Raw genomic sequence first — 27821 nt, forward strand, 5'->3', positions numbered from 1 at the left:
TTCTTTTTTTTTTTTTGGACATGTGTATTGGTCAAAACCACAAAATATTTTATAAAGAATTTATTACCAACTTATACATTACATAAAATTGACACATTACAAACTCCATTTTCTCTGAGGTCCATATGTTTAACATATACACGTCTTATGGATCTGCTACTCCTCTGTTACAGATTCTCACCAACCAGGAATGATATGTGACTGAAACCTTCCATGTGAGACATGCAGGTTGATAACCGGGAATGCAAAATAGTTCAAATATTGTGTGCGATGTTCTCACAATGCCCATGTGTCATGAATTAACACTTTGCATGCCAGCAACCCACTCATCTGTTGGATGGAGTGTCGCTGAAGTAGACATCGACACCTGACATAGAGGGTCGTGCCTAAGATGCTAAAGGTTACACAGTTGGAAGCATCATGAGTGGAAAAAGAGATGCATTAATCGCCACTGACATCATTGTTGCAGTATTCGGCAATAATATGGCAGATACATGACTTGTTAATATCATGCAGCCCTAGTTTGGCACAAATGTTAGAAAACACACACACACAAAAAAAACCCCAGACAGATTGAAGGCAGTTTCTACACTGGCGGTTCTGGTCATAGGTTAAGGGCTTCAGCCACCTTCCTTTCCTCAGGGATACCATTTACCTGGGATAGATATCAGAAAAATGTTGTTAATGCTAAAATTCACATTTCTGTAATTTTAAATCCGTTCAGTGAAATGTCAGAAAAAGTATACATTTTCTCTTAATTGAAGCATACTGTTCCACTTCTCTAAAGAGAAGAACAGCTCAATTCTGCATTATAGGTAAACTATCTACGACTATAAAATTTGGTACATTTTGTGCAAAGTCTTACCGGTAATATATCAGGTTATCATACCATGACAATTTCATACTGGCCCATTACTAGGTGAAAAAAAAAATCCTGTACAATCCAAGGAAAACTATTAAAATGACACAATCATCTCAACATAATTGCACCTACCTCCAGTCTTCGAAATGTTGACATGACATAATTATCTCCTTTGTTAGCAGTAAACAGAGAGCAGTTGGTTAGTGCATCATGCAGCTGATTGTCATGCTCACTAGAGGGCGCTCACACACTGTCATCATAAGGGTGACAAACTGAGGATTCTTCTTCAAAATGCGTTTTGTTTCTTTGTTTAGGAAATGTTCTAAGTACATCCACTGACCCAGACGTATCTAGGAAGCAGATATAACGTGATTATTTAAATAATCTAAAGGAAATCAAATGAAGTGGCTTTTATTTGCTGCTAAAGAGAAACACTGTGGCAGTGTGTGTGTAAGATTAAATTTGAATGCTTAGACTTAGATTGATCATTCTGAATTTATCAGAATTCAGATAAATCTTTTACTGTTTCAGTTTTCCTCATTTTATTTTTAGCTACTTTTTACACCTTAAACATTTGATGTCTCACTCGATATAAGTACATTCAAAAAGTGCCACTTTTGCTAGAGATGTTTGGTAAAACCCTCAATTTAGGACATTAGTTATTTGTAAAGTGTCTGGTAGAGTGTTGTCATTTCTGTTACATTTTCAAATAAGGTTGACGAGTTTTGACATGGTGTGATTAGGGAAGCTCAAACAGCACAACAAACATGCAGTTGCACGCAGAATGAGCCGTGTGTAGTTTGCTGTTATGTCTGTCTGAGTAACAGACTGCATTTTATGACGCCTATGAGCATACTAACCTGATGGCCTCTGCTGTGGTATTGTAATCTGATTCTGCAGATTCCTGAAGACAAAAACAGACAATAGGGTAAATCGTGCAATTTTTTCCGGTAATTATGTTTTTTTTTTCACATTTTATACTATTATTGTCTACAAAATGCATCACAGCCTTTTCTCTTTTTGTCAGATTACAAAGACAAATTTAAGTAGTGCATAATTATGAATTGGAAAGAAAAGGACTTTGTGCTTGACAATCGCATAAAATTGCCCAACAATACATCTAAGCATGTAAAAATATGCAATGCTTTAGTATGACTCCTATAAACTTGACGTCTGTGTAGTGACTGAACAAGCACGACTCCAAGCACATCCCTTCACTCACGCCTGTGTCTGCATGAGGGGCATGCTGGTGGTCTCGTAGTTGTCGGGGTGAATGGGGGGCACCACCTCCCCGCTGACCGGGTTGAAGACGGGCAGGGTGGACAGAGGCCAGGAGATCTCACGGTTCTTGGACATCCCCCGCAGCTCCTTGGTGGACTTCTGGATGGAGCTGTGGTGAACCAGCTGGATGCTGGAGAACAGAGTAGCGGTGAATATTTGTTGCAGTGTGTTACTTTATGTATGGCATGGTGAAAGTTTTCTCATCCTGCACTTCATTTGTGTTCATGCACAAAATAAACAGAACGCCCACCCTAATCTGGAGAATGCAGAGGAGGATTTTATTTTGTTTGACAAAATTACTCGTGTTGAATTATTGAAGTCTTACAACCCCTAACTCCCTACAGCGGGTCATTAATTTTCAGCAGCCCATTAAATGAATGGATGGCAACACACAGATGAGCATATGAATGGAAATGAACAGCCATAAGTGACAACAGAAATAAAACAATAACTAAAGAGAGGGAACAGAAACAGCCCAAAAACATAAAGGAAAAAAAAACACAGGAGAGATAAAACACTTACGCTGGTGTTTGCATGTTTCTTTTTTCCCTAGAAACAAAACAAAATGGATGAATTAAATACTAATATTAATAGTTGAAGCAACATCTAGACACAAGTGAATGAAGTGTTGCATTAAGTCAGAGTGGAAGTGGAAATGGAGTGGAACACTGAGTGGACAAAGGGGGCGCTTCTCTTCCAGCCTGTAAATGATGGAACAACACGAATAAATGACTTTTAATGGATTGAGAAGCAACAACAACAAAAATCACGTAAAGTAATGAGAAACTTAATATAAATGGACCACAATACCAGATGGTAATGACAAGCTGCAGCTTTCAGTCAAGATTTGATTTTTTGTCTAATCAACCTGCCCCTATCTGGACCCTTCATTCCCATTTCTCATTTGACTCTAGGATTTTTCAGAAACCCGATCGCGACTTTTTGTTGGACGTCTTTGGGACGGTGTTAGTGCAAAAACAAATGCAAGGCCGTGCACACTTACACCCCCTCCCGCCTGCAGCACATTGTGTAGCCGAGGATGAAGAAGAGGACGAGGGCCACGGCGGACGGAACGGCCAGCGTCACCAGGAAGTCGAAGAAGTAGTCTGGGCTCCTCAGAGACTCCGACGGGGGGTTGTACTCTCCGAACTCGGGCAGGATTCCTGTGCCCGGATCTGGGCGGGAAACGTACACTGGAACCACTTTGTTGATATCGACCTAGAACAGAAACTCGGCGGTAAGTTTTAGTTGATACAGTGTGGCTGATGTGATGAATTACAGCGGTTTCCACAGATACTGGAATGTCTGATCATATATTTTTCTGTTATTCAAACAGCATTTTGAAAAATCAAACTTTTTAATTTGAGTGTGTGTATATATATATATATATATATATATATATATATATATATATATATATATATATATATATATATATATATTTGAGTGGGGGAAAAAAAAAATTAAACATGACAAACAACCAGTCCCCACATCTCTGGTAACACATTCTTACCAAGGATGTGGCAGGTGCCAAAACACTGCAAAAACACAAAATCCTGCCAAGTATTTTTGATCTAGTTTCTAGTAAAAATATCTTCTTATATTTTAAACAACAATAAAACAAACTTACAAGTAACTTTTAAGCAAGAAATAAGAGCTTGTTGCAAGCCATTAATTCCTTAATATTGATGAAAAAGTACTTGTTTACTTATAATAGGGGAAAATGCCTTGTTCCATTTATAATTAGTACTTTTTATCAATATTAAGTAATCATTGACTTAAAACATTAAGTCCTATATCCTGCTGAAAAATTACTTGTAAGTTAGTTTTGTCTTATTTCAAGTGTAATAACATACTTGCACTAGAAACTAAGCCAAAAATATTTAGTAGGATTTTGTGTTTTTGCAGCCTGTTATCGTTTTGTTAGGTAGCATTTTGGTGTCATGGCAGATTAACGCCGGTGTGTCCTCACCAGGGAGATCTTACACCAGTCGATGTGAAACTGAGCTCTGAATTTCTTGTCACAGCTGATGACAGGCTCCATCTCCTGGCTGCAGCGCAGCTGGTTATGTGGGTTCTCCACCTCCCGCAGGCACGACGAGAAGGGAACGTCAGCGCCGACCATCACATACACACTGAGGAGGGGATGAGAGAAGAAAGGAGAAGGGAAGAAACGAGAAGACAAGACTTATTTCCTATGTTTATAAGGAGGCTTGTAATAAAGCACTCCTGCTCCTCTGAGTTTTCTCCTACATGCTTTCATCTTCCGACACATTAGCATCAATCTTTGATGTACAGCTCACAGCAGGTCATGTGGGCTTCCCTCCCAACTTAACAAGCTGAGTGTCTTGACAGTGCAGATGGTGAGGTGTTTTTATCTGATTCACAGGGAACTGAGCGATCCTCAAAGCCCCAATTAAATAAAATGTCAAAGAGGAGCGAGTGGGCTGAGAATTTGTTGGCTTAGACAGGATAAGAGGCTGCTGGGGAAAAGTATCTTCTGAAGAATTAAACCTCGTAGACATGGAGTGCATCTCAAAGTTAATGATGCAAATCCAAGTCCAGATCCTCACCCTTCCTTTAGGTTGTTGATAGGCAGGGGCACCCGGCCGCCGCGGTCCAGCGCCGACGTGATGTTGATAGCGTTGAGCCGCTCGGGCTGCCACACGTTCTTCACGGCGCCCAGAAAGTCTCCCAGCACCTCGCTGGCCAGCATCTCCTCCACGTTCATGTTTTTGATGTAAAACTCAGCCTGGTAAGGCAGCGGGAATTCTGAACACAAACACAGGGAGGAGGACAAGCAAGAGGCGGGCTCAATGAAATGCCGGCGATGCAGATTAGACCCTGGAGCTCCTGGTGAGTTTTCAGGTTTTGGACTCCTTCTGGCGCCAGATGGCAGATGACATCACGCTGCACAAAGAGTGATGTCACACCAAGGCAGCAAACAGCTGCTGAATGTAACCCCCTTCATTGGTTTACAATTTAATGCATGCGTAGCGGCCGGTCAACAAGCCGGGAAACACACAGATGTGCTCCCAGAGGAGCATCTACTGCCTTCCAATGGACCGCATTTCGCTTGAAACCGAACGTTATTATTCCTTTGCATAATGAGCTGCACAGTAAGAAGCAAATAGCATCACTTTTGTAGACTTTTGGATTGAAAACCATTCAGTTATAAAATGATCTTTGCAAGTCATTTGTATTTCCTATTAAAATTATTACTAAAAAAAATGGGACAACCATCATTGCTGGAAGTTATTGCATCATTTCAGGCAAATTAGAAGATCCAGCAGAGCAGAAAAATATGTTGTACTACCTGCATAAGTAAAACAAGTTTCTGGACAATAAGCAATAACAGAACAGTTAGTCCCAGAAATGTAACTGTCAGACCAAGAGAGCTGAAACAATTAATCACGATTAATCGATTGAAATAATCGCCAACCAGTAATCATTTAATCATTAGCTGGAATATACAGACTCTAAAAACAGCTATTTGTTGAAAGAACAACAACCTCAGAAAAGTAATTAAGCCAAAACTGTTCAAAAATATATACACATTTTGCATCTAAGATAAAAAAAAACAAAAACTTCTTTGTCTATAAATATGTTCTACACAGAACTTCTCGAGTGGCATAGATTTAGCTTTTTATGGTTCAAATTCTGAAAAGAAGGGAAAAAATCCTCTCAGAAGCACCTTTTGCTCTCCGATTATTAAAACAAAAAATAAAATAAGATTCCTATTCTTTAAAGAGAGATTTGATATCTGTAGGCAATGAAAATATTCAAAGGCCTTCTTTTTCATCCCGTTTTATAATAACAAATGTGCCATTAATTAATTAGCAAAACTTTTAAGTTTCACCTCTACTAGCTCTAATCATTCATAGTGGCGCCTCTTACCTTCTGTTGCCATGATGTTGATGACCAGGTTGTGCCGCGCCGTCTCAAACGTGCGTCTGTTATAGGCGGTAATCTGCAACACAGAGGTGAAAGTTTAAGCCCAGATCAGTGTAGCTTAGATGGCTGGAGCTCCCAGGACGGAGCTGAGCTCGATGCAGGATGTAAGGCGCCGTATAGAGACGTACATGAGCTGTGCTCGACACGGTAAGCCTTTTGGGAATGGAAATTCAACGTTAGCTTATGGGCCGACAAGACAGATCAGAAAACACATAAAAGAATTCAGGTCTGAAAACGGCACGCGTAGTGTTAGAGGAACTCTGAGTCACTCACCTCTATCACAGTAGGCTTGCCAACGTGCTCTGCAGTGGGGGAACCATAGAGCACGCCGTCGCCGTGAGGAGTCCTCTGGATGTAGCGCAGCCAGCCGGGTCTGTCGGGGAAGCCCTTCAGGTTGGTGTTGAAGGTGATCGGATCATTGCTGGCATCACCTGGGAAGAAGTCTGTTTAATGATGACTGCTGCTGCTGGGATTTGCTTTGGGTCAGAGCCAATTCCATAATGAGCATTTAGACCGACCAGACGAATAGCAGACACGTGGCTGAAGCCAGCAGAGAATCCCTCTCTAGTGAAACTGGACGCACAGATAAAAACCCAAACATTTGAGCTGTAATCAGCTGATGTACCAATTGGAATACAAAAAGAAATAAAAACAGTACTCGTGATTCTCTTTTCGACCCCATCTGTCATTAGAGGTTGTTGGAATCACGTTTGTCTGAGCAAGTAGTCGCTACAAAACAAGGTTTCGCTAATATATTAAAGCAGGGGTGTCCAAACTTTTTGCAAAGAGGGCCAGATTTGATCAAGTGAAGATGCCCGGGGGCCAATAGTTTGTTCGGACATTTTTTAACTACAAAAGTTTCATGCAAATACACTCTGTTATAAAACTATTTTCATTGTCACAATTATCTTTATCTTTCAAATGACAAAAAAACCAAATATAAGCCACTCAGGCAGATGAGAACAACTCTAAAAACACAAATTCTGCAATTCTTTCATATCTGGAGAGTCAGATAACATTGAACAAACTGTATGAAATACCTTAAATTTACATGAGTTTAAAAATATCTTTGCCTCAAGAACATTTTAAACAGGAGTTATAAGTAATGCAAAGTTGTCTGTTATTATTAAATCTTAAAACAAGTTAATTTTGCTCTTGTCATTTACAATATCTTTCAGAAAGTAATAGTTTGTCACATCTACAGGTTCATAACATCAACAGTAATAACCAAATCTTACTCAAGAGTTTAATAAAAATAAGTGCCATAAATCCAAGTGCATAAATGTTCTTTTGGCTCTTCACTGTTGATAGTGACAGATGTTATCGTTCAAAATACTCAATTTCATGTCCTCAACTCTCCGTGCCACACTGTTACGTGCCAGGCAAACATTCGCAAATTCTTGCTTCTTCTCAGGGCAAATGTTCTCCACCATTTTCATAACACAGTCTTTGATAAAAGTATCTTCAGTAAAAGGTTTGCCATGTTTAGCTATTAACATGGCCACTTCGTAGCTTGCTTTGGTGGTATTTTCTTTTGACTCAGGCCTGCGTGAAGAATTGCTGTTGTGATGCCAGTGCAGCTTGGAGCTGCTTCACTTTTTCAGCACGGTCACTCCCTGTTAGCTTGTTGTATGCGTTAGCATGTTTAGTCTGGTAGTGTCTCTTTACGTTGAAATCCTTAAACAAGGCAACCGTCTCACAAATTAGACAAGCACAATTGCCTTGATTTTCAGTGAAGAAGTATTGTAATTCCCATCTCTCTTGAAAGCGGCGGCCCTCACTGTTAACTTGTTTTCTTTGCAGTGGCCATGGCAGAAATGAGTGGAGAGGGGTTCGCTGCACGAAGGCAGACTGATAGTATTAAAGTGGTACTGCCACCATTTGGTGAAAGGAGGAATTACAGTTTCAAGTTTTATGATTTATTTATTCTGTTTGACAGTGCAGGCGGGCCATAAATAATACATTATAAGACTGAAGCTGCGGGCCGTATGAAATCTGACCGCGGGCCATGATTGGCCCCCGGGCCGGACTTTGGACATGCCTGTATTAAAGCAACCACAAAATAAGGAGCTCATATTTTAGTTTTGGTATCATATTAAAGATGCAGATAAAATGGCAAACCTTGAGTCTTCTTCGCTTAGTAACAGCATCTACATCAAAGAGTGTTGCTGCTGTGTTCATTGATCTGGAACCCCAAACTGTGCTCTACACAGTTTGGGGTTCAATTCCCAACCTTCGGTGCTTTTGCATCATATTTCCCCCTCTTTTTTCTCTATCAGTGTGCTGTCTGATTACTGTGTTCACAACCGTTTGTTCCGATCAAGATGAAAATCAACAGATTCTCATCACTGGCTGATATTTTTGGTGCATCTCTAGGTTGTGAATGTTTGTGTTGTACCTGATTTGGGGTAAGGAGGAAACTCTCCTTTGAAGTGCTCTCTCTCCAGCACGTGGACAAACAACACTCCAGCTGATGGATAGACATTACGGTCTGCGTGGGATCTTGACAAGATGGTGACGACTGAAAAACACATTTCAAAGAACATGGAGGTTAGTTCCTCTTAGCCGAGCATCTTGTTAACGCTTCTTCTCTGCATGCATACTAGGGAATTTATAGAAAAGGAAAGTAAGTGAAGAAAACTACTAAAAAGAAGCAATAAGAATCCATCCAGAATGCACTGGATCATTTTATGGTTTGAGATTAGACCCACAAAATAAAATAAAAAAACTACTTATTAGTCAGCACATTAAAAAAAAGTATTACATTTGAAGGATTTCTGAGTATGCTAATTGTTGTTTTTCTCCTCAGCAGCCTTCCTTTTGGCTCAACCTTTTAACCTTTTGCCGCATGATTTTCATAATCTCACTTTTTTTTCTTCTCCTCTGTACCACAGCAAGTGGAAACTCAATTTTTAATCACCATGGGAGACTGAGTGGAGAGCTAAGAAGAGGAGGAGGATGAGGAAGGAGCTGGGGGACCGGAGAAATGTGCTGTAAAGTGAAGGTTAGGGGCCACAAACCAGATTTGAGCTTCTCTAGCTTCCAGACAGACAAATTCAAGATGCACTACACAGCTGGAAAAAAGCTCAGAAAGCTCCTTGTTAATTCCCACTGGCGAAATGCTGCATATTTAATTTTTTTAGGCTCTTATTTAAGAAATCCTTTTGTAGATTCAAACCACAACTTGCATTTTGAAGTGATCAGTGTAGCAACCAGGCACGTGCAGAGGGAGGGGGGCAAAGGGGGGTTCAGGGCCTGCCCTTTTTATCCTTGATGCCCTAGTGCCCTTTTTGAGTTTTTGGGGTTTTTTTCAAAACAGATTTTTTAAAATTTTTTTATTTTTAATCTGTATGTCAGATGGCCTGTTTATGCCCCTCAGCAATAATATTTAGCTAAATGTAATAATTTAGTAAAAATAAACTAGTCTGGCTGCCCTCAGTCTAATAATGACTCTCAGAGCATCCATGTTGTTCAGACTCTGGGTCCATGGTGAGGAGGAGGGGGCGGATCTGTGTCCTCTAACTATCAAATTATGGGCAAGAATATTTTTTCATACACTGGTTTGTGAGAAAAAACGTAGGTCTGATGATGACGTTAGAAAAACTGTTTCTATTTATATTTTTATAATTGTCCTTGCAATAGCGGGACAAAACTCGCCTCAGCCCTAAACACAGAAATGTTTCAGCTGCAGAGAAACTTCTGACTTTAACTTCATCATTCTGCTAAAAGACCGGTTCGCTACAGGCAGCTTGAGTCAGTCCACCGACAGATATAAAGAATATCTGTCTTTATATCAGACATCCTGATATAAGACACGGTACCGCCTGTCACCGCGAGTCGCAACGCAGCTCAAAGCCCCGGTACCATCTGGTACCGGGTGGTACCACCTACTGACTGTTCGCTCTGCTTCTCCTTAACGTTTCTACCAGGCAGGTTAAAGCCGCTGCTGACAGGATCTGGGCTGGAAATATATCTATATATATATATATAGATATATATATATATATATATATATATATATATATATATATATATCTATATATATATATATATAGATAGATAGATAGATAGATAGATAGATAGATAGATATGTGTGTGTGTGTATATATAAATCTATGTATCTATCTATAGACAGATCTATAGATCTCTATCTATCTATCTAGATATATTGTGAACAATTTACATAAATTGTAAATTGTTCTTAAAAGCCATATATATATATATATATATATATATATATATATATATATATATATATATATATATATATATATACATAAATAAATAAATATACAGTTCAGACCAAAAGTTTGGACACACCTTCTCATTGAATTCAATGAGAAAGTGTGTCCAAACTTTTGGTCTGTATTGTATATATAAATCTATCTATCTAGATAGATAGATTTATATATATATATATATATATGAATATATAAATCTATATAAATCTGTCTATCTAGATAGGTAGATTTATATAGACTTATATATTTATTTATATATGTATGGCTTTTAAGAACAATTTACAATTTATGTAAATTGTTCACCATATATCTAGATAGATAGATAGATAGATAGATAGATAGATAGATAGATAGATAGATAGATAGATAGATAGATAGATAGATATCTACACATCTGTAGATATATATACAGTATATCTATATAGATAGATAGATCAGAGGAAACAATCCTTTGGATCCTCTTCGAGCTTCCTAGTGCCCCCAGTGACCCTTTGTCGCTCCCTAGTGACCCTTTGTCGCCACCTAGTGTTCCCTCGTCCCCTAGTGGTCCCTGTGTTCCTTTGTCGTCTCCTAGTGCTTCCTCCGAGTTCCCTAGTGCTCCCAGTGTTCCTTCGTCGCCCTCTAGTGATCCTTTGTTTCCCCCCAGTGTTGCCTCATCTCGTTCTAGTGTTCTCAGTGTTTCTCAAGAGTTTCTTCCCCCTCGTGGTCCCCATGTTCCCTCGTCATCCCCTAGAAGTCCCAGTGATCCCTCTGAGTCTTCCCCTAGAGCTCCTCCCGAATCCTCGCCTGTGGTTGCTCCTCCCTAGTCCCCGCCTCCGGGCGGCACCAGAGACTCCTTGCCGCCGCCTCCGGGCAGCACTAGGGACTCCTTGCCACCTCTGGGCGGCACCAGAGACTCCTCGCCGCCGCCTCCGTACGGCACCAGAGAGTCCTCTCCGCAGCTTCCGTACGGCACCAGAGACTCCTCGCCGTCGCCTCCGGGTGGCACCAGGGACTCCTCTCCACCGCCTCCCAGCGACCGGCCTCAGCGCAGCGAACGGCCACCGGATCTCCTCCGTGGGTCCCGCCTTCAGCGCCGCCGGACCTCCTACGACGGCCCGGCACCAGAGACTCCTTGCCGCCGCCTCCGGGCAGCACTAGGGACTCCTCGCCACCTCTGGGCGGCACCAGAGACTCCTCGCCGCCGCCTCCGGGTGGCACCAGAGACTAATCGCCGCCGTCTCCCGGCAGCACCAGAGACTCCTCGCCGGCTGCCGCATCGGGGCAGCACCAGAGACTCCTTGCCGCCTCCAGGCGGAAACCAGAGACTCCTCTCCGCTGCCTCCGGGCGGCACAAGGGACTACTCGCCACCTCTGGGCGGCACCAGAGACTCCTCGCCGCCGCCTCCGGGCGGCACCAAAGAGTCCTCTCTGTCGCCTCCATCCGGCACCAGACACTCCTCGCCGCCGCCTCCAGGCGGCACCAGAGACTCCGCTCCGCTGCCTCCGGGCGGCACCAGAGACTAATCGCTGCCGTCTCCGGGCGGCACCAGAGACTCCGCTCCGCTGCCTCCATCTGGCATCAGGGACTCCTCACCGCCACCTCCGTACGGCACCAGAGACTCCTCTCCGCAGCTTCCGTATGGCACCAGAGACTCCTCGCCGTCGCCTCCGGGCGGCACCAGGGACGCCTCACCGCCGTCTCCGTACGGCACCAGAGAGTCCTCTCCGCAGCTTCCGTACGGCACCAGAGACTCCTCGCCATCGCCTCCGGGCGGCACCAGGGACTCCTCTCCACCGCCTCCCGAGAGACCGGCCTCAGCGCAGCCAACGGCCGCCGGATCTCCTCCATGGGTCCCGCCTTCAGCGCCGCCGGACCTCCTACGACGGCCCGCCTCCTACGACGGCCCGCCTCCTGCATCGCCGCCCACACTGTTGGGTTGCTTTCTGGTTTTGTGTTTGGACTCTTGCCTCCGCCCACTCTGTTGGGTGGTTTTGTGTTGATTTTTGGATTCTGCCCCCCCGTCCAGCGCCCCTCCTCCCACCCTTGTTGTGTTTTTCGTTTCAGATTTGTTTTGGGCGTCTGGTAGCCGCCCTTGAGGGGGGTGGTACTGTCGTGATTTGAGTTCTATATGTGTTTATGTTGTGTTTCTGTGTCTTTGAGTGGCTGTGCTGTCCTGTCCTGTCCTCAATTTGATTGTTCCCAGGTGTGTCTCGTTCCCTGATTAACTCTTGTGTATTTAGTGTCACTTGTGTCTCTGTCGGGTCCTTGTCAGATGTGTTCCCGACACAGAGGGACTCAGATACAGGTCTCGACTCAAGAGGATGGTCACGAGTCAGAGGCAGGTCCTGACTCAGAGGCTGGTCCCAACTCGGAGGCAGGTCCCGACTCAGGGGCAGGTCCTGACTCGGAGTTTTGTCCTGAATCGGAAGCCGGTCCTGACTCTGAGGCCGGTCCCGACTCGGAGGCAGGTCCGGACTCGGAGGCAGGTCCGGACTCGGAGGCAGGTCCGGACTCGGAGGCAGGTCCGGACTCGGCGGTCGGTCCTGACTCAGAAGTCGGTCCTGACTCTGAGGCCGGTCCTAACTCAGAACTCAGTCCTGACTCAGAGGCAGGTCCAGACTCTGAGGTCGGTCCAGACACGGCGGTCGGTCCTGACTCAGAAGTCGGTCCTGACTCAGAGCTCGGTAGTGACTCTGAGGCAGGTCCTGACTCTGAGGCCGGTCCTGACACTGAGGCAGGTCCTGACTCAGAGGACGGTCCTGACTCTGAGGCCGGTCCTGACTCGGAGGTCGGTCCTGACTCGAGGGCAGGTCCTGACTCGAGGGCAGGTCCTGACTCTGAGGCAGGTCCAGACTCTGAGGTCGGTCCAGACTCAGAAGTCGGTCCTGACTCTGAGGCCGGTCCTGACTCAGAGCTCGGTCCTGACTCAGAGGTCGGTCCTGACTCAGAGGTCGGTCCTGACTCTGAGGCAGGTCCTGACTCGGAGGCAGGTCCCGACTCAGGGGCAGGTCCTGACTCGGAGTTTTGTCCTGAATTGGAAGCCGGTCCTGACTCTGAGGCCGGTCCCGACTCGGAGGCAGGTCCGGACTCGGAGGCAGGTCCGGACTCGGAGGCAGGTCCCGACTCTGAGGCCGGTCCAGACTCGGCGGTCGGTCCTGACTCTGATGCCGGTCCTGACTCTGATGCCGGTCCTGACTCTGAGGTCGGAACTGACTCAGAGGCCGGTCCTGACTCTGAGGTTTTCTCTACGTCTGGTCCACTGTAAAAGGGTTCTTGAGTCTGAACAATGTCCGAATCGTCTCCACAGCAGACAGCATGTTGAATCCATTTCCAAGCATTTCTGAGATAGTCTTTCTGAAAATGAATTTTTCTAGGAGTTGCCAGGGTGCTTCTAAAACACTGTATAAGTTTGTAAATAACTATCGGGTTGTCACTTTTGATCATCTTGAACAGCAGTTCTTTAACCACATCGTCATTGCCGCTGAGAAGTTGAATGATGTCTCTGCAGATTTTTCTTTCCATCTCTGCCCCTCCATAGGTCTCTGCACGGCCCTGGTAGCAACAGTCATTGTTCTGCCTTTGAACCGAGATGCCGCTTTTTGATTAGGAATTAATTTTCACACACAAAAAGCAAGCAAACAGGGTAACCTTTATGATACTCTTAACAAGTATCATAATGCTAATGATGTGTTAGAATCTTTACACAAATGTATGTCTTATTGCAACAGCATCATCTCACAATGAAAAATTTTCTCATTTTTAATTGATTTTTTTCTTCAGCTCACACCTTTTTAGACTAGCTTAGCTTAGCTTTTTAGACCGAAAGTGGTGATGAAGGTTGATTCAGTGTCTGGTGAATCATTTCTCTTTTGAGTTAGCCATATTTATTTATTTATTGGTCATTATTCTGCTGAAACAGCCAGACATGACATGTTTTCAATTTCCTGGCAGAATATATTAAATATTATATATATTTTTTTTTAAACTGTTCATAATCCCCCTACAGTCCCATAGAGGCTGGAAGTCAAATAAGACCCACAGCATCATTTGTGTGAATTGTCACAGAATTACTCTGAGTAATTCAGGCACTGCTAATTTGTAAAAGCAATTATTTGTTGACGTGGGCTATCCCCCCGTCCCCTCAATTAGTAAATGTACTCAGCTTTTTTTAATTCCTTTTTTTAAAGGATTTTATCAAAATTCATTTTTACCAAGTATCCCACTGACTTAGAAGGCCGCTGTCCATTTTGATCTGTCTCTATGAAAATAGTACTGAGCCAAAAAAAAAAAAAACATTGATGAACACAGAATGGGACATTTACAATTCAAAATCACAGCAACACAGACGCTGACCCAGCCATATGTCTGGGGTCCCGAGGGGCGCAGTCACAGCTTGGTACAATCAATAGCGTTTAGCGGCCTCTAAATCTAAACCTGAGGTTCTGTCCACCACATCTCTTTTGAAGCAATCACCTGAGCATGACTAATCCACACAATAGCTCATCTGGCTGCAGCTATTGCGCCCAGGCCAGCAGGATCTGGGTTAGCTGAAGACCAAAAACAAAACCTCATTTAATTTCATCAGACCGGTTCCTAAGTAAGAATCCAGTCTGAATGGGCGCGATTTATTTCTATTACCTGACCATGTGGGCCACGGCAACTCTCCCAACATACAAGGAACCTCTTTCCGACACTCCAGAAAGAGTACTGGCTATGCTCCTGGAGGCTGGATGGATGTGGTGTAAACATTTGTGAAAGGCAGAGAACATAAGTGAAAATTTAGCAAACCCATATCACCTCTCAATAGGATTAAAAGATAACCAAACATAAATCTTTCACTATACAGGAATGACTAAGGAGAAAATACACGTATTGTCTCCTTTGGATTGTGTTTCACCTCCTTTCTTAAGCCAGCATAAATAAAGATCAGTGACTTTAGCCTCACTGGGGATCTGCTAATAGCGCTCAATCTGCTTATTTGTGGCTGGGCTGAGCCTGCCAAGCGTTCTCGAGATGATGAATCTCAGCGCGTCACCCAGGTGTATAATACATCACCAATTAAAGGTTAATGCTAAACTGTACGCTGAAATCTGTACCTGCTGGCTTCAATTCTGGGAAGAAAAAAAAAATGACAGAAAGAACAAGTTGGACATTACTTTTAATATCGCACAGATTCCAAAAAACTCTGTCCCCAAAAATAATAATGAAAAATGTTCAAAAAATTTGAACAGAAGGTTAAAAAAAAAAGGCGTATTTGACAGTAATATAACCTGGTAGATCACTTACAGACCTCGAGAGTGGTGGAAATAGGTAACCAGATTTAATGCATTTCTTAGCCAACCTTGCACCAGCTCACAGCATGCCTCTCAGGAACTCTGAGCTTCCATGACGGTTTTAGCCAGCAGAGCTCTCTAACTAGCTGAGGGCTGAGGTAGAGCCAAGGAAAAGCGCGCCTGTCCTTCTGTCCTGCTGAAATGAGCCTCATACGCACACGTCTGCAGAATCAGGAGGAGTTCATGTGCTTCTTTGGTGCTTAGCAAGAAAGCAGAACCAACAAGGATTGCCACTGTTTGCGACTGACGCCCTGGCATGCCCCTGACGACCAGTTTGAACTTGTTATTCTGAAGTCACCCATGGAAGTGAAACTTGCTGCTTTCGCAACAAGCAGAAGGACAGGGCTGTGGACAACAGTGGACACGAAGCAAAAAGACCAGTCCTCTAGAGCGCTAAAAAAAAAAGAAGGTAAAAACAGATTTTTTTCTAAAATTATTCGTTTTAGATTATTTAAAGCAACGAGTAAATGTAGGTATAAATATTTTTAATCACAATTAGAATGAAATTTCTAGCAAGGACAACGTTTAAAAAGGACAAAGGTTGCGTGTAAGAAGAAGCAGGAAGGTAAAAACAATGATGCAGCTATTAGGGGAGCCGGCTGAACTTGTCACTGTGTTATGACAGGGAGGGATGAGACAGCGGCTCAAGTGAAGTGCACCACCGCACAAACCCACTCACCGTCTTTGTACAAGGTTCGTCTTTGCAGCAAAGCCGCGGCCTGCTCCGAATGGACATTTCCTTCATGAAACTCTCTGAGTGTCACTTCTTGGGCATGCACAATGTAAGCTACTGGATCAATAAAATAGAAGCACGTATAAAACAATGGGGCTTTTCTCAGCAGATTCTGGAATAATGTTCCTCCCACCTACACATAACAGCTTGTAAGATACAAGAAGAAAAAGCAGTTTCGCAAGAAATCCTAAATTTAGTGTTTTGTTATCGTTTCCCCTGCTTATGTTATGGTTGGAATGAGCCCGGCTTAACTGCGGATACATTTACGTTTTTCTGTACTTATAATGTAAATCGCGCACAAAATGAAAAAGTCCCTCCAGAAAAGCAGCACGAAGCTATTAAATTGCTGCAGTTTGCATCTGAACACTGTTTTCATGTAGAACAATGGTTTTATTGTTACAGCACTATTATAAGTCAACACAGACACAGCCAATGTTTACAATCTGTGCCTTAGACTCTCGCAAACAGTAATCCTCTTTGAATTAGACCTTCTGCTTGACAGCCTTTACATTAAATTTTCCTTTATGTTTATCCACTGTGGTTTTGATCTGAGATCTCGCTGCTTTTGCAAGAATTGATTAACTTTTTATGTATTGGTTTCTATATTATACGACTGGACGGAAGTAAAAGGGGAACAGACGCTCACCAGGCTAACTTCTATTAGCAATACAAGTTAATAACAATGGATTTACCTGCATTTTGTACTTAGAACTGTAACATACTCACTAAAAATATGTGTGAAAGACCTACTGGAGCACAGACAATCAGAAAAAAAACCCCGTTTTTTATGCCGCTTTCGTTAAGTATAAGCACCCATATTGAATTTTGAGGTCAAAGGTGGTGGGAAACCATTCACTTTTCCATTCAAAATTGCACATTTTAGCACCTTTATATGCATTTTGCAACTTTGAACAAGAAACTTTCACCTCTTGGACACATATTTAAACCATATGATTCAACTAATCAGTGCCAGTCAACATACTGTATATGTTTACATATTTCTTTATTGTGCCTGTTTCTTTTTTCCTGTCAAAATTGTGGTACTGGAAAATCTTTGTATTCACCTAAGCAGTACCAGTATAAAAAGTACAAGCGGTCATGACTAATTTTAAGCCAGGTGCATCTCAGAAAATACTGGTTCTAATTTAATTTCAGCATAAGACATTAACCTCATATATGGATTCAATGTACACATGGTATTATATTGGCTTTATATTGCCTGTCTTTTGTCTCTCACCTTCCTCTCAAGACTTTGATTATTCTTGTTTAAACACCTGTATCCAACATATTTTTTCCTTCCACTTAACTTTCCATCAAAATGCTAAGCACTCTGTGAGCAGCCACCATTAGCAATTACCTTTTATGGCTTGTGGACGGTGTCAATTACTATCCGCAAGCAACTTTCCCCGTGATTTCGTAGAACTTCAATGGCCATAAGAAAAGCCATTTTTGTTTGCCAATATTCTACCCAATATTCGGTGTTAATGAGCCGTAAGCCAAAATAAAAAACGAATGTGTCAACATACGTCATGTGAGTTTCATATTTTAATAGAAAAACTAAATAACTCTCGTCTGATAATTTACTGAGATGCACCTGTAAGTATAACTCGAGGAGCTGAACTACTATTAATCAAAAACATGAACATTTAGAATTATTGGTTAAGCGACTGAAACGATGTAACAGCATTATTATCGACTTCATAAAAATGTCCTGCATATTACTTCATATTTTCTGGTTCTGTTTGTGTTGTGATGCATAAGAGCCCTGCTTTAACGGTCTAGCTGTCAGCTGGTAGCCATTTTTCCACGTCTCCTCCTCAGTCAGCCTTTATGGAAAAAATGACCGAAGCAGCTAAAACAGGAGCGGGCTAACTAGCCAGCTAACTAGCATCGACGACGAAACGTGAACGACACATGATTGTCGGGTTAAATCGACACCTACCCGTTCCGAGCAACACCGTGGCAGCTGCAGCGAGCATGGTGTCAATCCTCCACGTCAACCTCGCATGGAAAGATATGCTTGGGGTTTTTTTTATCCTGTCGTCACTGAGGTTTGACAGCCATGATAATGTGCATCCTGCAGCATTCCTCCCTCCGCCTCCTTCCTTCGCTGGAATCAGCGCCGCTTCTTATTGGCTGAACATCTGGATGGAAATAGATGGTTGTCGCGTTAGTAGTGGACTAACAACGTGTTGTGCATAGCAAAAAGAAACGCCACGCCTTTACTTAAAAGACCCTTAGGAGGAGTTTCAGTTTGAGCTGCTGTTGCATATGCCTGCACATCTCGTGAGACACGCCCTCACTTTTAAATGCACTGAGTTTTTCCTCCAAATTCACAAAAGGTCATTTGAAGGCAGAGCCAGCCAGTCTCCAACACCTCCGCACAGCTTGACCCCCCCGAGCACAGCTGAGGGCAAAAGGTTGTTTTGAAAGTCTGCTTCAATCTGTCCCAGCCTCCTGCAGCGGCCGCCTTAGCAGACAGATGGTCGTGTTTTGGGCCGTGCTGGATCCCAGTCATGGTTTCCTAATGTGCTTTGGGACCCTTAATTTACCCCACATGCTCCCCTGTTGTCAGTCACCTCTAAGACTGCTCTTTGAAAGCAGTGATAAACATCTTCTGTTTGATAAATTCTTATTTGATACTAAATCCTTGGCTTTCGCAGCGAATGCTCTGCGGTGATTCGCTGTTTTCTCCCATCTTTCCCCTTAAGATTATTTTTAGGTTGCTTAGCAACATCTTACACAGCCGGTGTTTAGACAAGTATGAATGCATCACAAGAATCATTGTATTTGTAAAGGAGGCGTTACACAGCCACCAGATCAAGGGGAGTGAGCCTACCCCATGTTTGTGCTGGAAAAAAGCCTGATTTGGGATTTTAATGTATAAATTCAACTTCCCTACACATAGGGGAAAAATTTATCTACTATATCTTTCTATCTATCAATGGGATAAATTTACACTGCTGTGCTTATTATGCTGTCTGTTAATCCCAATGACTCAAGTCAGTTAGTCTAGACACTAGAGGCAGGTCTTGAAAAGATAAAAATCTGGATGATTTTACATTTTGTGCTTTTAAATTCAGACTGGATAGAAGTTGTCATCTTAGGATCTTGATCTTTGAAAAAGAAACTATTTAGTCTGTCACTTACACAGGATGGCATTATATTGTCCTTTGGTAATAAAGCAGAAAAAAACCCCTTGGTCTCATATTTGATGAGGATGTGTCATTAAAATTTTATAATAGAAATTTGGTTCTAATTTCAGATCCAAAATACTTCCAAAATAAACCTATCCTGTCCAAGAGTGATGTAGAAAAACTAATCTAATGCTGGGTTATTTATATTTTTTATATAATTCTTTATTGTCAAAAAGTCTCTGCCTGATCCAAGATGCTACATATATCAGAAATCTGATTATCCATCTGTTCCCAACAGAGCACTTCCCTCTCATACTGCAGGTTTAATGGTCTAAAAGTATAATGAGAGACAGATCTTTAACTGATCAGGATCCTCTGAAGTGGAACCAGCTCTCAGCCTATGTGCAGGCAAGTGGGTTAAATTATCCTGAGCTTTCTCTGTGTTTCTGTTATAGGCTTAGGCTGGTGGAGGACATACTTCTCCTAACTCTACTACACTTTCCTATTACTCTCAATTTTTTTATTATCTGACATTGTTTCTCCTATTAACCTTATTTTCTGTTTTTTTCCCCCTTGGCTGGCATTCTGTATTGTTGTCATACTTTTCTAGAACAACATCTGAAGTGTTGCTGTTAAGTTCATGTTCTCATTCTAGAGATGATGCACTGGATCCTGGCATTCTTTCTTTAACTGCTTCACTCTTCTAGAGAAAGAAACTGAATGAACTATTTCTGTGATTAACTGTGTGTACTGTCTTACTTCCTATAAATATTACAGCTGGATTACAGTTGTGTTTCTCACCTAAATGAAGCCAATAAATGTAATGGGCTTTGCATAATGGGACTGAATTATGTGGTTGCTTTTCACAAAGTAACTTGTGATGACATTTGCTGTGATTTGATGCTGTATAAACAAGCCGAACTGGATTGAATTTAAACGGTGAAAGCTATTTCAAAAACATAAAACATAACGTCAATGTTTTTTTTGTTTTTTTAAATTTGTATCCAATGTGACAGACCGGCACTGTTAACGGAAAATATCTAATTGTCTAAATTGTTTAGAGTAAAACCTAAAATCAGTGATAAGCACTTGTTACGTTGTTAGATTTTCTGTACATGTGAAATTAACCGTGGTCTCTATTTTATCACAGCAGAATCACTGAAGTAAATCTGGACCGTCTGTAAAAGTAATCACACATTTCAGTGTTGACAATGCTTCCCTGTTTCCTCGTGATTAATCACATGATTTTCTGCGTTAGGTGGTGTGTCTGTGAACTGCTGTGTGACCCAACCAGCTGGAAGGTCTGACTTGCATAGATCCCGCTAAGCATGAATGAGGAAAAACAATATTCATATTCCTAAATTATTTGGAAACTAAATTCTTAAACATTGCTTGTTAGAGCTAAGAAATCCAGACCTAGTGAAATAATGAGATTTGAGTGAATTAATGTCGGAGATTACTTTATATTTAGTTTTTATCCCAAACAAATTTGAACTGTCTAGTCATTTCCAATACAATCAAGGCACACATAGGCAGATGTTAGTTGTTAGTTCAGGACTAAACTCTAACTATATGTAATCATGTCACAGTGGGCGTGTACGGTTTCATTTTACAGTTAGTGACCCAAAAATATATGAAAATTTCACGGGCATAAACAAAAAAGCAGCTTGTTAGCTATTGGACTTTAATTGTTGACTGATGTCAATAAAACGTACTTTTAAATCCTAAAAATGCAGAATTTATGATTATCTCAACTCAAAACACGCCTCTTTTAAATCTTAGAGTTTAGAGTCAGTTATTTAAAAGACTAGTTAAAACAAAAACAATTTGATATTTTATGAGTTTATTAATATGTGGCTGTTGAAGGAGCAAATTAAGAGCTGCGAAGGTATTTTTTAAAACTGAACGTTTGTCTCTAAAACATGACGTTGTAGTGGAAGAAACTATGATGTGAATGTGCAACAGTTTTGAGTATTTGAAGTAAGTTCCTGCAAAGTTGTTATTTTGCAACTAATAACCTTATGTGGGTTCTGCAGTTATCTAAATCTGGATAAAGAGAAAGATGTTTTGACTGAAGATTCAAGCTAATGACAAATCAGACCAGGGATAGTTTCAGAGTAAGGTTATGCCTAGGATCTCTTCAATAAATTAAACACACCTTGGCATACAACACAAGAACATTCATTCATTTATTTATGTCAGTCATAGCAACCCTTTAGGGGTGTCTGCCCCTGCCTGATGCTAGACACTGCGGCCCAGAAATGTCTTTTTCCACCGTTCTATTTTCAAGCATTATCACCCCTGCTAAAACTTTCTACGGCTGATTCAGATCGCTGAATCAGCTATTAGTGCAGCACTTGTGTTTGTTACATCTGTCAAATGACTCACACAGTTCAGAGCATTTCCAAATCACCAAAGTTCAAAATCTTTGGTGATTTTGAAAAGTAAAATTCTGCTGGAATTTTACTTTTAGTAACGAGAACAAGCGGGACTGATCACATTCAGTCTGACTTAAACAAAATATGCCCTTCTTTGGGACGGAAATGCCTCACGACGAAAAAAAAATACACACTCGTGTTTGCTGGGATAACGTTGAACACAACGGTCATTTTTCATATCGCACGTTTTGTCCTTTTACCCTCGCAATGTGAGTTTGTTTTGCGAAACAAATTGTGCTCATTTCAACATGGCAGAAAAACTGATCCAGTCTGGTTGACGATTAAACTTTTGTGTTTCTTTGAACTATCAAAAACATACACTGTAATGTACTGCAGGTAAGACCCTGACTACTTAACACAACCCCTTAGAACCCACATAATAATAATAATAATAATAATAATAATAATAATAATAATAAAATCCAAACTATCCCTTTAAGTTTAAATTTAAAGTTCTGGCAGTTGAACTGCAGCATGACATAACAGCTGTAAACTTCCCCGGCACCACTTCCTGGCCCCGGCACCGCCGTTTGGGAACCCTCTCATATGGACCACCAGCATCAGTGTGGTCCTTGACCCCACGCCACCCAGAGCGTCTACCGAGCACTCATCCTCCAGCGATGTTACAGTCGCTGTGTGTTGGTATTTATGCCAGACTGCAGGCTCACTGAACCCCCTCCCGCCCCCCAGATTATCGGACCGAACCATTGCCGCAGTTTAGGTTTGAGCACCTGTCACATGACGCTTTCTATTTCCACGCCGCTCTTCATCGGCGCGGCGAGTTCGTGCGCTTGGACGCGACGTGGATGTGGATCGGACGCTGCCCTCCGGCGAATGCTGCGAGAGAGCAAGCTCTCAGTGAGACGGGCTGCCAAATTGCCCCGACACCCCTATTGTGCAACTGGCAGCATCACCCACTGCCTGCAATGGCGTTGAAGCGGCTTCAGTGTGTCTAAGCGGTTTCTGTAGTGGCGATTCCGTCCTGGACCACTTACGAGCGTGGGAGAGAAATGTTATTTTTGGGAAGCTTTTCCAGCGAGAGCATCCACATTTCCCCCCGCATTTGCCCTCTGGATTACGTTTCGTGCCTGTTAGGAGCCCAACGAAGCTGGAGCGTTGAATGTAAGTCTTTTTTTTGTTTGTTTGTTTTTTTTCTTCTTCTTCTTCCTTGCAGTGGAGCCAGATCGCAGTGGTTTTGTGGCGAACAGTTATAACTTCGCCGTCTTGAAAACACCGAGAACATTTGAGCGCATGTGTTCCGCCTGTTTTCAGAAAGGTACCAAAGGTAGATAAATGTAAGTAAATGCACGTTAAAGGGCTCCGGGGAGGAGGGATGGGGGGCCAGCCTGAGCTGTCATGTTCTGCGCGGTGTGGCTGATGTGCGCTTGTTTGTCTGATTCAACCGAGTCAGTGCTAAAGCCTCACTTTTTTTTCCTCCTCCCAAACAACATTATGATCTTCTTTTCCCCCTCCACGGTGGTGCTGGAGATCAAGCCAATCAATATATTGCTTAAGAAATCCACAGAAGTGGCCCGTAAGAGTCCAGCTTGGTGAATAATGAATAGTGGACCAGGACATGTAGATTTCAGTCCCCGCTTCTGTTACTCTTACATCTATACCATTCAGGCTGTGGGTTAATGGATTTTTCATGTACCGGATGGTTGCTCCTGTGTTCTTTTTTTTTTATTTCAGTATTTCCTGATGTTTCACCTCTCACAGTGTGGTATACATTTCCGAACCAGATTAAATATTAATGGCTGTAGATATGGAATATTTGTCTGCTTTACTCCAGTATTACGGCGTCTGGAAGCAAAGAAATATTGCCAAAAGTGCCACATGTCTGCAGCAAAAACATTAAAGCTCATAGTGAAGATTATGCAGTCAGTGAGTGATGGCTGACATTTTGGAAAAAAAACAACAAACAAACAAGCAAACAAAAAACATAAGGCATGTGATGGCTTGAGAAGATAAAAGTGTTACTGTTCTTAATAGAGGCGGTTATCAAATGAAAAGAAAAAATTAGAAACTAAAACAAGTATATTTTGTACAGCTTTGAACACAAAGGCATGATTCTTAACATGAAGTATAGATTTGTAAATATCAAAGGGTGTGACCTAAAGACACTAACAGTGTAATCGAGGTAAAACCTCACAAAATTGTACGTCAAAACATTCCTGCAGTTAAAGCTTTTAAATTACAAGCACCGATGTTGACCTTCCCCCACATATTGCTGTTATTGTTATTGCTGAAACAAGGCTAATGCATGTTTTACTTAATTATTTTAAAAAAATTTTAGTTTTTTTTTTTTTCTGGTAAAAAATAAGAATCAATAAATTTAATAGACAACACTATTTAACCTGTAATATTCATTATGCTACAGGAAGCAGGAATGAGGGTTTCTTATCAGTGCGCTCATGTAAATTTTTAAAAACATTTTATATATACCATGAATCTGTGGTATTCTTATGCTTGCTTATACTTTGCATACAATAACATCAAGCAGTGTATTTGTTCTACTTGTCCTTTGAAGAGTATGTAAATATGTAATTGATAACATAATGTATATGTTCTAGATTTTATCTGTAATTGTTAACAAAGTTAAAAGTTAGCTACGTATGATTGTTTATGTGTCTGGAAGTACATCATGAAGTGTCAGGAGGAAGAGTGAGTTGGGCAGTACACAGAAAGATACAATACCTGCTTTTTCATTCAACATCCTCAGGCAGGACTCTTCATCCCAAAGTTGCCTCTGGTGCTTTTACTGATGTGTGTTTATCTCTGAGAAGACACTGTGGGTAGAATAAAGAAGTTCTGCATTGACTGTTGTTAAGATCAGAATATAAATCCAGTCTACTTACATCTCTTTTCCTCTCTGCAGGTGTGACTAGGCTTAAAGCACTGGAGTAAGCCCAACCAGACTTTGGACTCTTAATGAGGTCACAGCAATGCTGACATTGCCTCTAAACCCAAAGACATCATCATGCTGAAGACGGAGGCTTCGGGGGAGAGGACCAGCCTCCGCAGTGCCTCCCCCCACCGTAATGCCTACCGGGCTGAGTTTCAGGCACTTAAGAGGGCCTTTGACCAGCCTCGGATTGATGGGGACTCGAAGCCCAAAGACCCCGAGCGGGTGAAACAACCGAGGGGTCGCCAGTATGGCGCTCACGTCAGTCGCATTAAGGACATGTTTATGCAGATGGGCTCAGAAAATACAACCAGTAAAGCCAGGGGTCGGGATGAATCCTCGCCGCAAAAACTAGTGAAGCCCACCAACTTCATCAACAAAACTGATGGATCAGTCATCAAACTTCAACATTCTTCATCTGCTGAGAGGATTGGGGGTGCAGGGGCAAAGTTTTCCGAAACCAGGAAACTATTTGAACAACAGTCACGTGACCAATCCCAATCACCAGTCTTTCCCTACGGACGCGATAAGAGGGGCTCTCATGAACACCTTGACGACTGGAGAGGAGCGAGGTCCAACAGAGGCAGCACAGACTCTCTGGACTCTCTGTGCTCCAGAACCGAGGCATCATCGCCAACCGTTAGTCAGCTCAGTGCTGTTTTTGAAAATGCTGACCAACACAATCAAGGGGGGTCCAATAGAGGAGGAAGTAGGCGAGCCCTCTACTCACCTGATGGATCCTACCGCCAAGGAGGAGATCTCAGCGAGGATGAGTCACGACAATCTCCAATCCGCGGAAACTACCGGAACAAAATCGGGGGCAAGTTTCCTGCGTCTTCATCCACTGAGGACTTCCTGAGCCCCAGTCCTGGAGCAGATACTTCTGAAGCCAAAAAAGAGAGTTCACGAGATAAAGAGATCCAGGACAAAACCGGGGAAGCTTCTAGAAGAGACAGGCAAAATTTGTACAATGCCACCACCAATGGAAGCCAAGTTAATGGCTCTTGTGAAGAAGAAGAAAACCCCTCAGACTCACTGACATTTATTGAGGACCAAGAAGTCATCAAAGCCTCAAAATTTACACATAGTACTGTGATTACTAATAAAATTTTTGAAGATGTTACGCATGAGCTGCTGCCCTCCACAACCCCGCAAACTGGAGAAAGCAAAGATGACGTGGATGCTTTGAAGCAGGAAACATCCCCTGAACCACCCAAGGACCAAATTGAAGTACCGGAGGAGGAATATACAGGAAATGAGAGGGTGATTTTCAACGCAGATGGGGACGCCTGTTACCAGGGATGGGGGGAAAGCTGCACCGATCCCGATGATGACCTGTATGGTGATGACGAGGATATTGTCTACGACCCAGGCTCCGATGTGACGGAGATCCCTGGTCTGCCTGAAGAAAACAAGGAGGACATCCCACCAAAGAGGAAGATTTGCTTCAGCACGTCTCCCATCACAGTAAGCTGGATGTAGTTTAAAAATGTTGTTTAAAGCTCAATTACACCCACAAACAGTAGACTATACAGTAGACAAACAAATAGTGGAATAAAACAACAATATACTCCATTCAAGAGTTTTTAAAAAAATAATCTATTATTTCAGCTTGAAACCTAAACCACAGTGAATTATTGCAAGTTCTTCATTGTGTTCCTTTCTTACATTTTTGTGTAGTTTAATATCTTACGTGCTAATATGGTGGCAGATGAAACATTGCTCTCGGGGACTTTGACGTGTTTATGAGCACATCTGTGCATGTGTTAGTCATGCTGGTTCAACTCCCACGCAATTATAACACAAGACACTGTGTTTGTGTTTTCTCCTGCAGTGTTTTGTTTCATTTATTCAAATGGCAAATTCATCATGATATTGTTTGCATCCATGTAAACATTTTTCTGCATTTTGGCATTAAAGGGCGTTTGGGGGCCCTTTAATACAAGTATTTGGTAGAGGTTTACACTAGCTTTGGAAAGGTGGTAATTACACGGCAGTGGTGTTTGTTCCGTCTGTCTTTTACTTTATTTCAATACTGTATTTAACGCTCCACTTCACATAATGCAGCAAGTGTTTGAAGAGATGGATTTGGAAGATTATGCAAAATATTTGCCCGCTTTTGTCCTCCAAGTACTCAGCTTAACATTTGTAGGAGCAAACAACATGCCCTTTTCTTCTCTATTTTTGGTTATGCGGTCTGTTTGTGAAATCTAGTTTCTCTGCCTGAGACTTTCAACCGGTGCTTGGCAATGGGGTGAGATACTGCTTATGATGTGAAGCAGAATCTTGAGAAATGTAGGTTATTGTAGTGGAGCTGTAACAAACGACCAGGGTGGTTGTCACCAAACCCTTTTAACACATAGTATTGAAGCAGAACAATTAGCCCAGTTATGCTGAGGCAAAAGCCTTCACGTTGGCTAACTAATTACCCTGAGCTTTCTCTACAAAGTGTGTCATTTTGCCCTGTTTTTCTTCTCCTTTAGAAAAACACAGAGAAAAACAGGTTTAGAGTCAATGTTGCCTAGTACTAATGTTTTGCTGTTTTATAAATAAAATAATATTGAATATTTCTGTACATCACTTATAAAACCATCTTAAATACATGTATCTATATTATAAAAATGCTTGTACATTAATTAAGAAAGTTAGAATACCTCATTAAATATTTGGTTTTTCTAAAAGAAAAGTTCCCATATTAATTAATATTAACTTTCATTGCATGCAAAGACCAAACAGGCCCATTGTTTTACTCATTGTTCATAAAAGTTTACAAAAATGTGTCTATTACGATAACTGGTTCAGGGGTGTACCCTAATAGCTAGTGGACCTCCCTTGGTTAAAAAAAAAAAATCTTTTGTGAGACACTTCTTGTAGCCAGTAACCTTTCTTTGATATCAATTTAAGGAAAGTTTGTCACTTTCAGCTGTGAGATGTTTATCTTATTCATCTGTCTG

At 42.0% G+C, this 27821-nt stretch overlaps 2 protein-coding genes across 10 annotated transcripts in view; one reads left to right on the top strand and one right to left on the bottom strand.

The window, feature by feature from the left end:
* Positions 1–45: 45 nt before the first annotated feature.
* Positions 46–18637, bottom strand: sgce (sarcoglycan, epsilon). Of its 4 annotated transcripts, XM_032581254.1 has the most exons (13): positions 18330–18637; positions 16334–16444; positions 8496–8618; positions 6371–6528; positions 6041–6113; positions 4717–4915; positions 4116–4278; positions 3147–3361; positions 2666–2692; positions 2085–2273; positions 1723–1766; positions 995–1032; positions 46–655 (listed from the first exon to the last, which is right to left on the bottom strand). In XM_032581254.1, the coding sequence occupies exons 1-13, from the start codon at positions 18364–18366 to the stop codon at positions 605–607; spliced, it is 1428 nt and encodes a 475-aa protein (XP_032437145.1). In that variant the 5' UTR covers positions 18367–18637; the 3' UTR covers positions 46–604. The 4 variants fall into 4 exon arrangements, with proteins under 4 accessions (XP_032437145.1, XP_032437146.1, XP_032437147.1 ...); XM_032581255.1 differs by lacking the exon at positions 2666–2692; XM_032581256.1 differs by lacking the exon at positions 995–1032.
* The window catches only part of ppp1r9a (protein phosphatase 1, regulatory subunit 9A), a 52677-nt gene continuing 40421 nt past the window's right edge, over positions 15566–27821 (top strand). For 3 of the 6 annotated variants that reach the window (XM_032581246.1, XM_032581251.1, XM_032581250.1), the window contains exons 1-2: positions 22704–23084; positions 24841–26334. In XM_032581246.1, the coding sequence (XP_032437137.1) occupies positions 24943–26334 (1392 nt within the window). In that variant the 5' untranslated portion in view covers positions 22704–23084; positions 24841–24942. Of the gene's footprint in view, positions 16064–22703; positions 23085–23139; positions 23258–24840; positions 26335–27821 lie in introns of those variants that run through there. The other 3 variants (XM_032581247.1, XM_032581252.1, XM_032581248.1) reach the window with 3 other exon arrangements.

The sequence above is a fragment of the Xiphophorus hellerii genome, chromosome 13, assembly GCF_003331165.1.
Source record: "Xiphophorus hellerii strain 12219 chromosome 13, Xiphophorus_hellerii-4.1, whole genome shotgun sequence".
NCBI classification, from domain to species: Eukaryota; Metazoa; Chordata; class Actinopteri; order Cyprinodontiformes; family Poeciliidae; genus Xiphophorus; species Xiphophorus hellerii.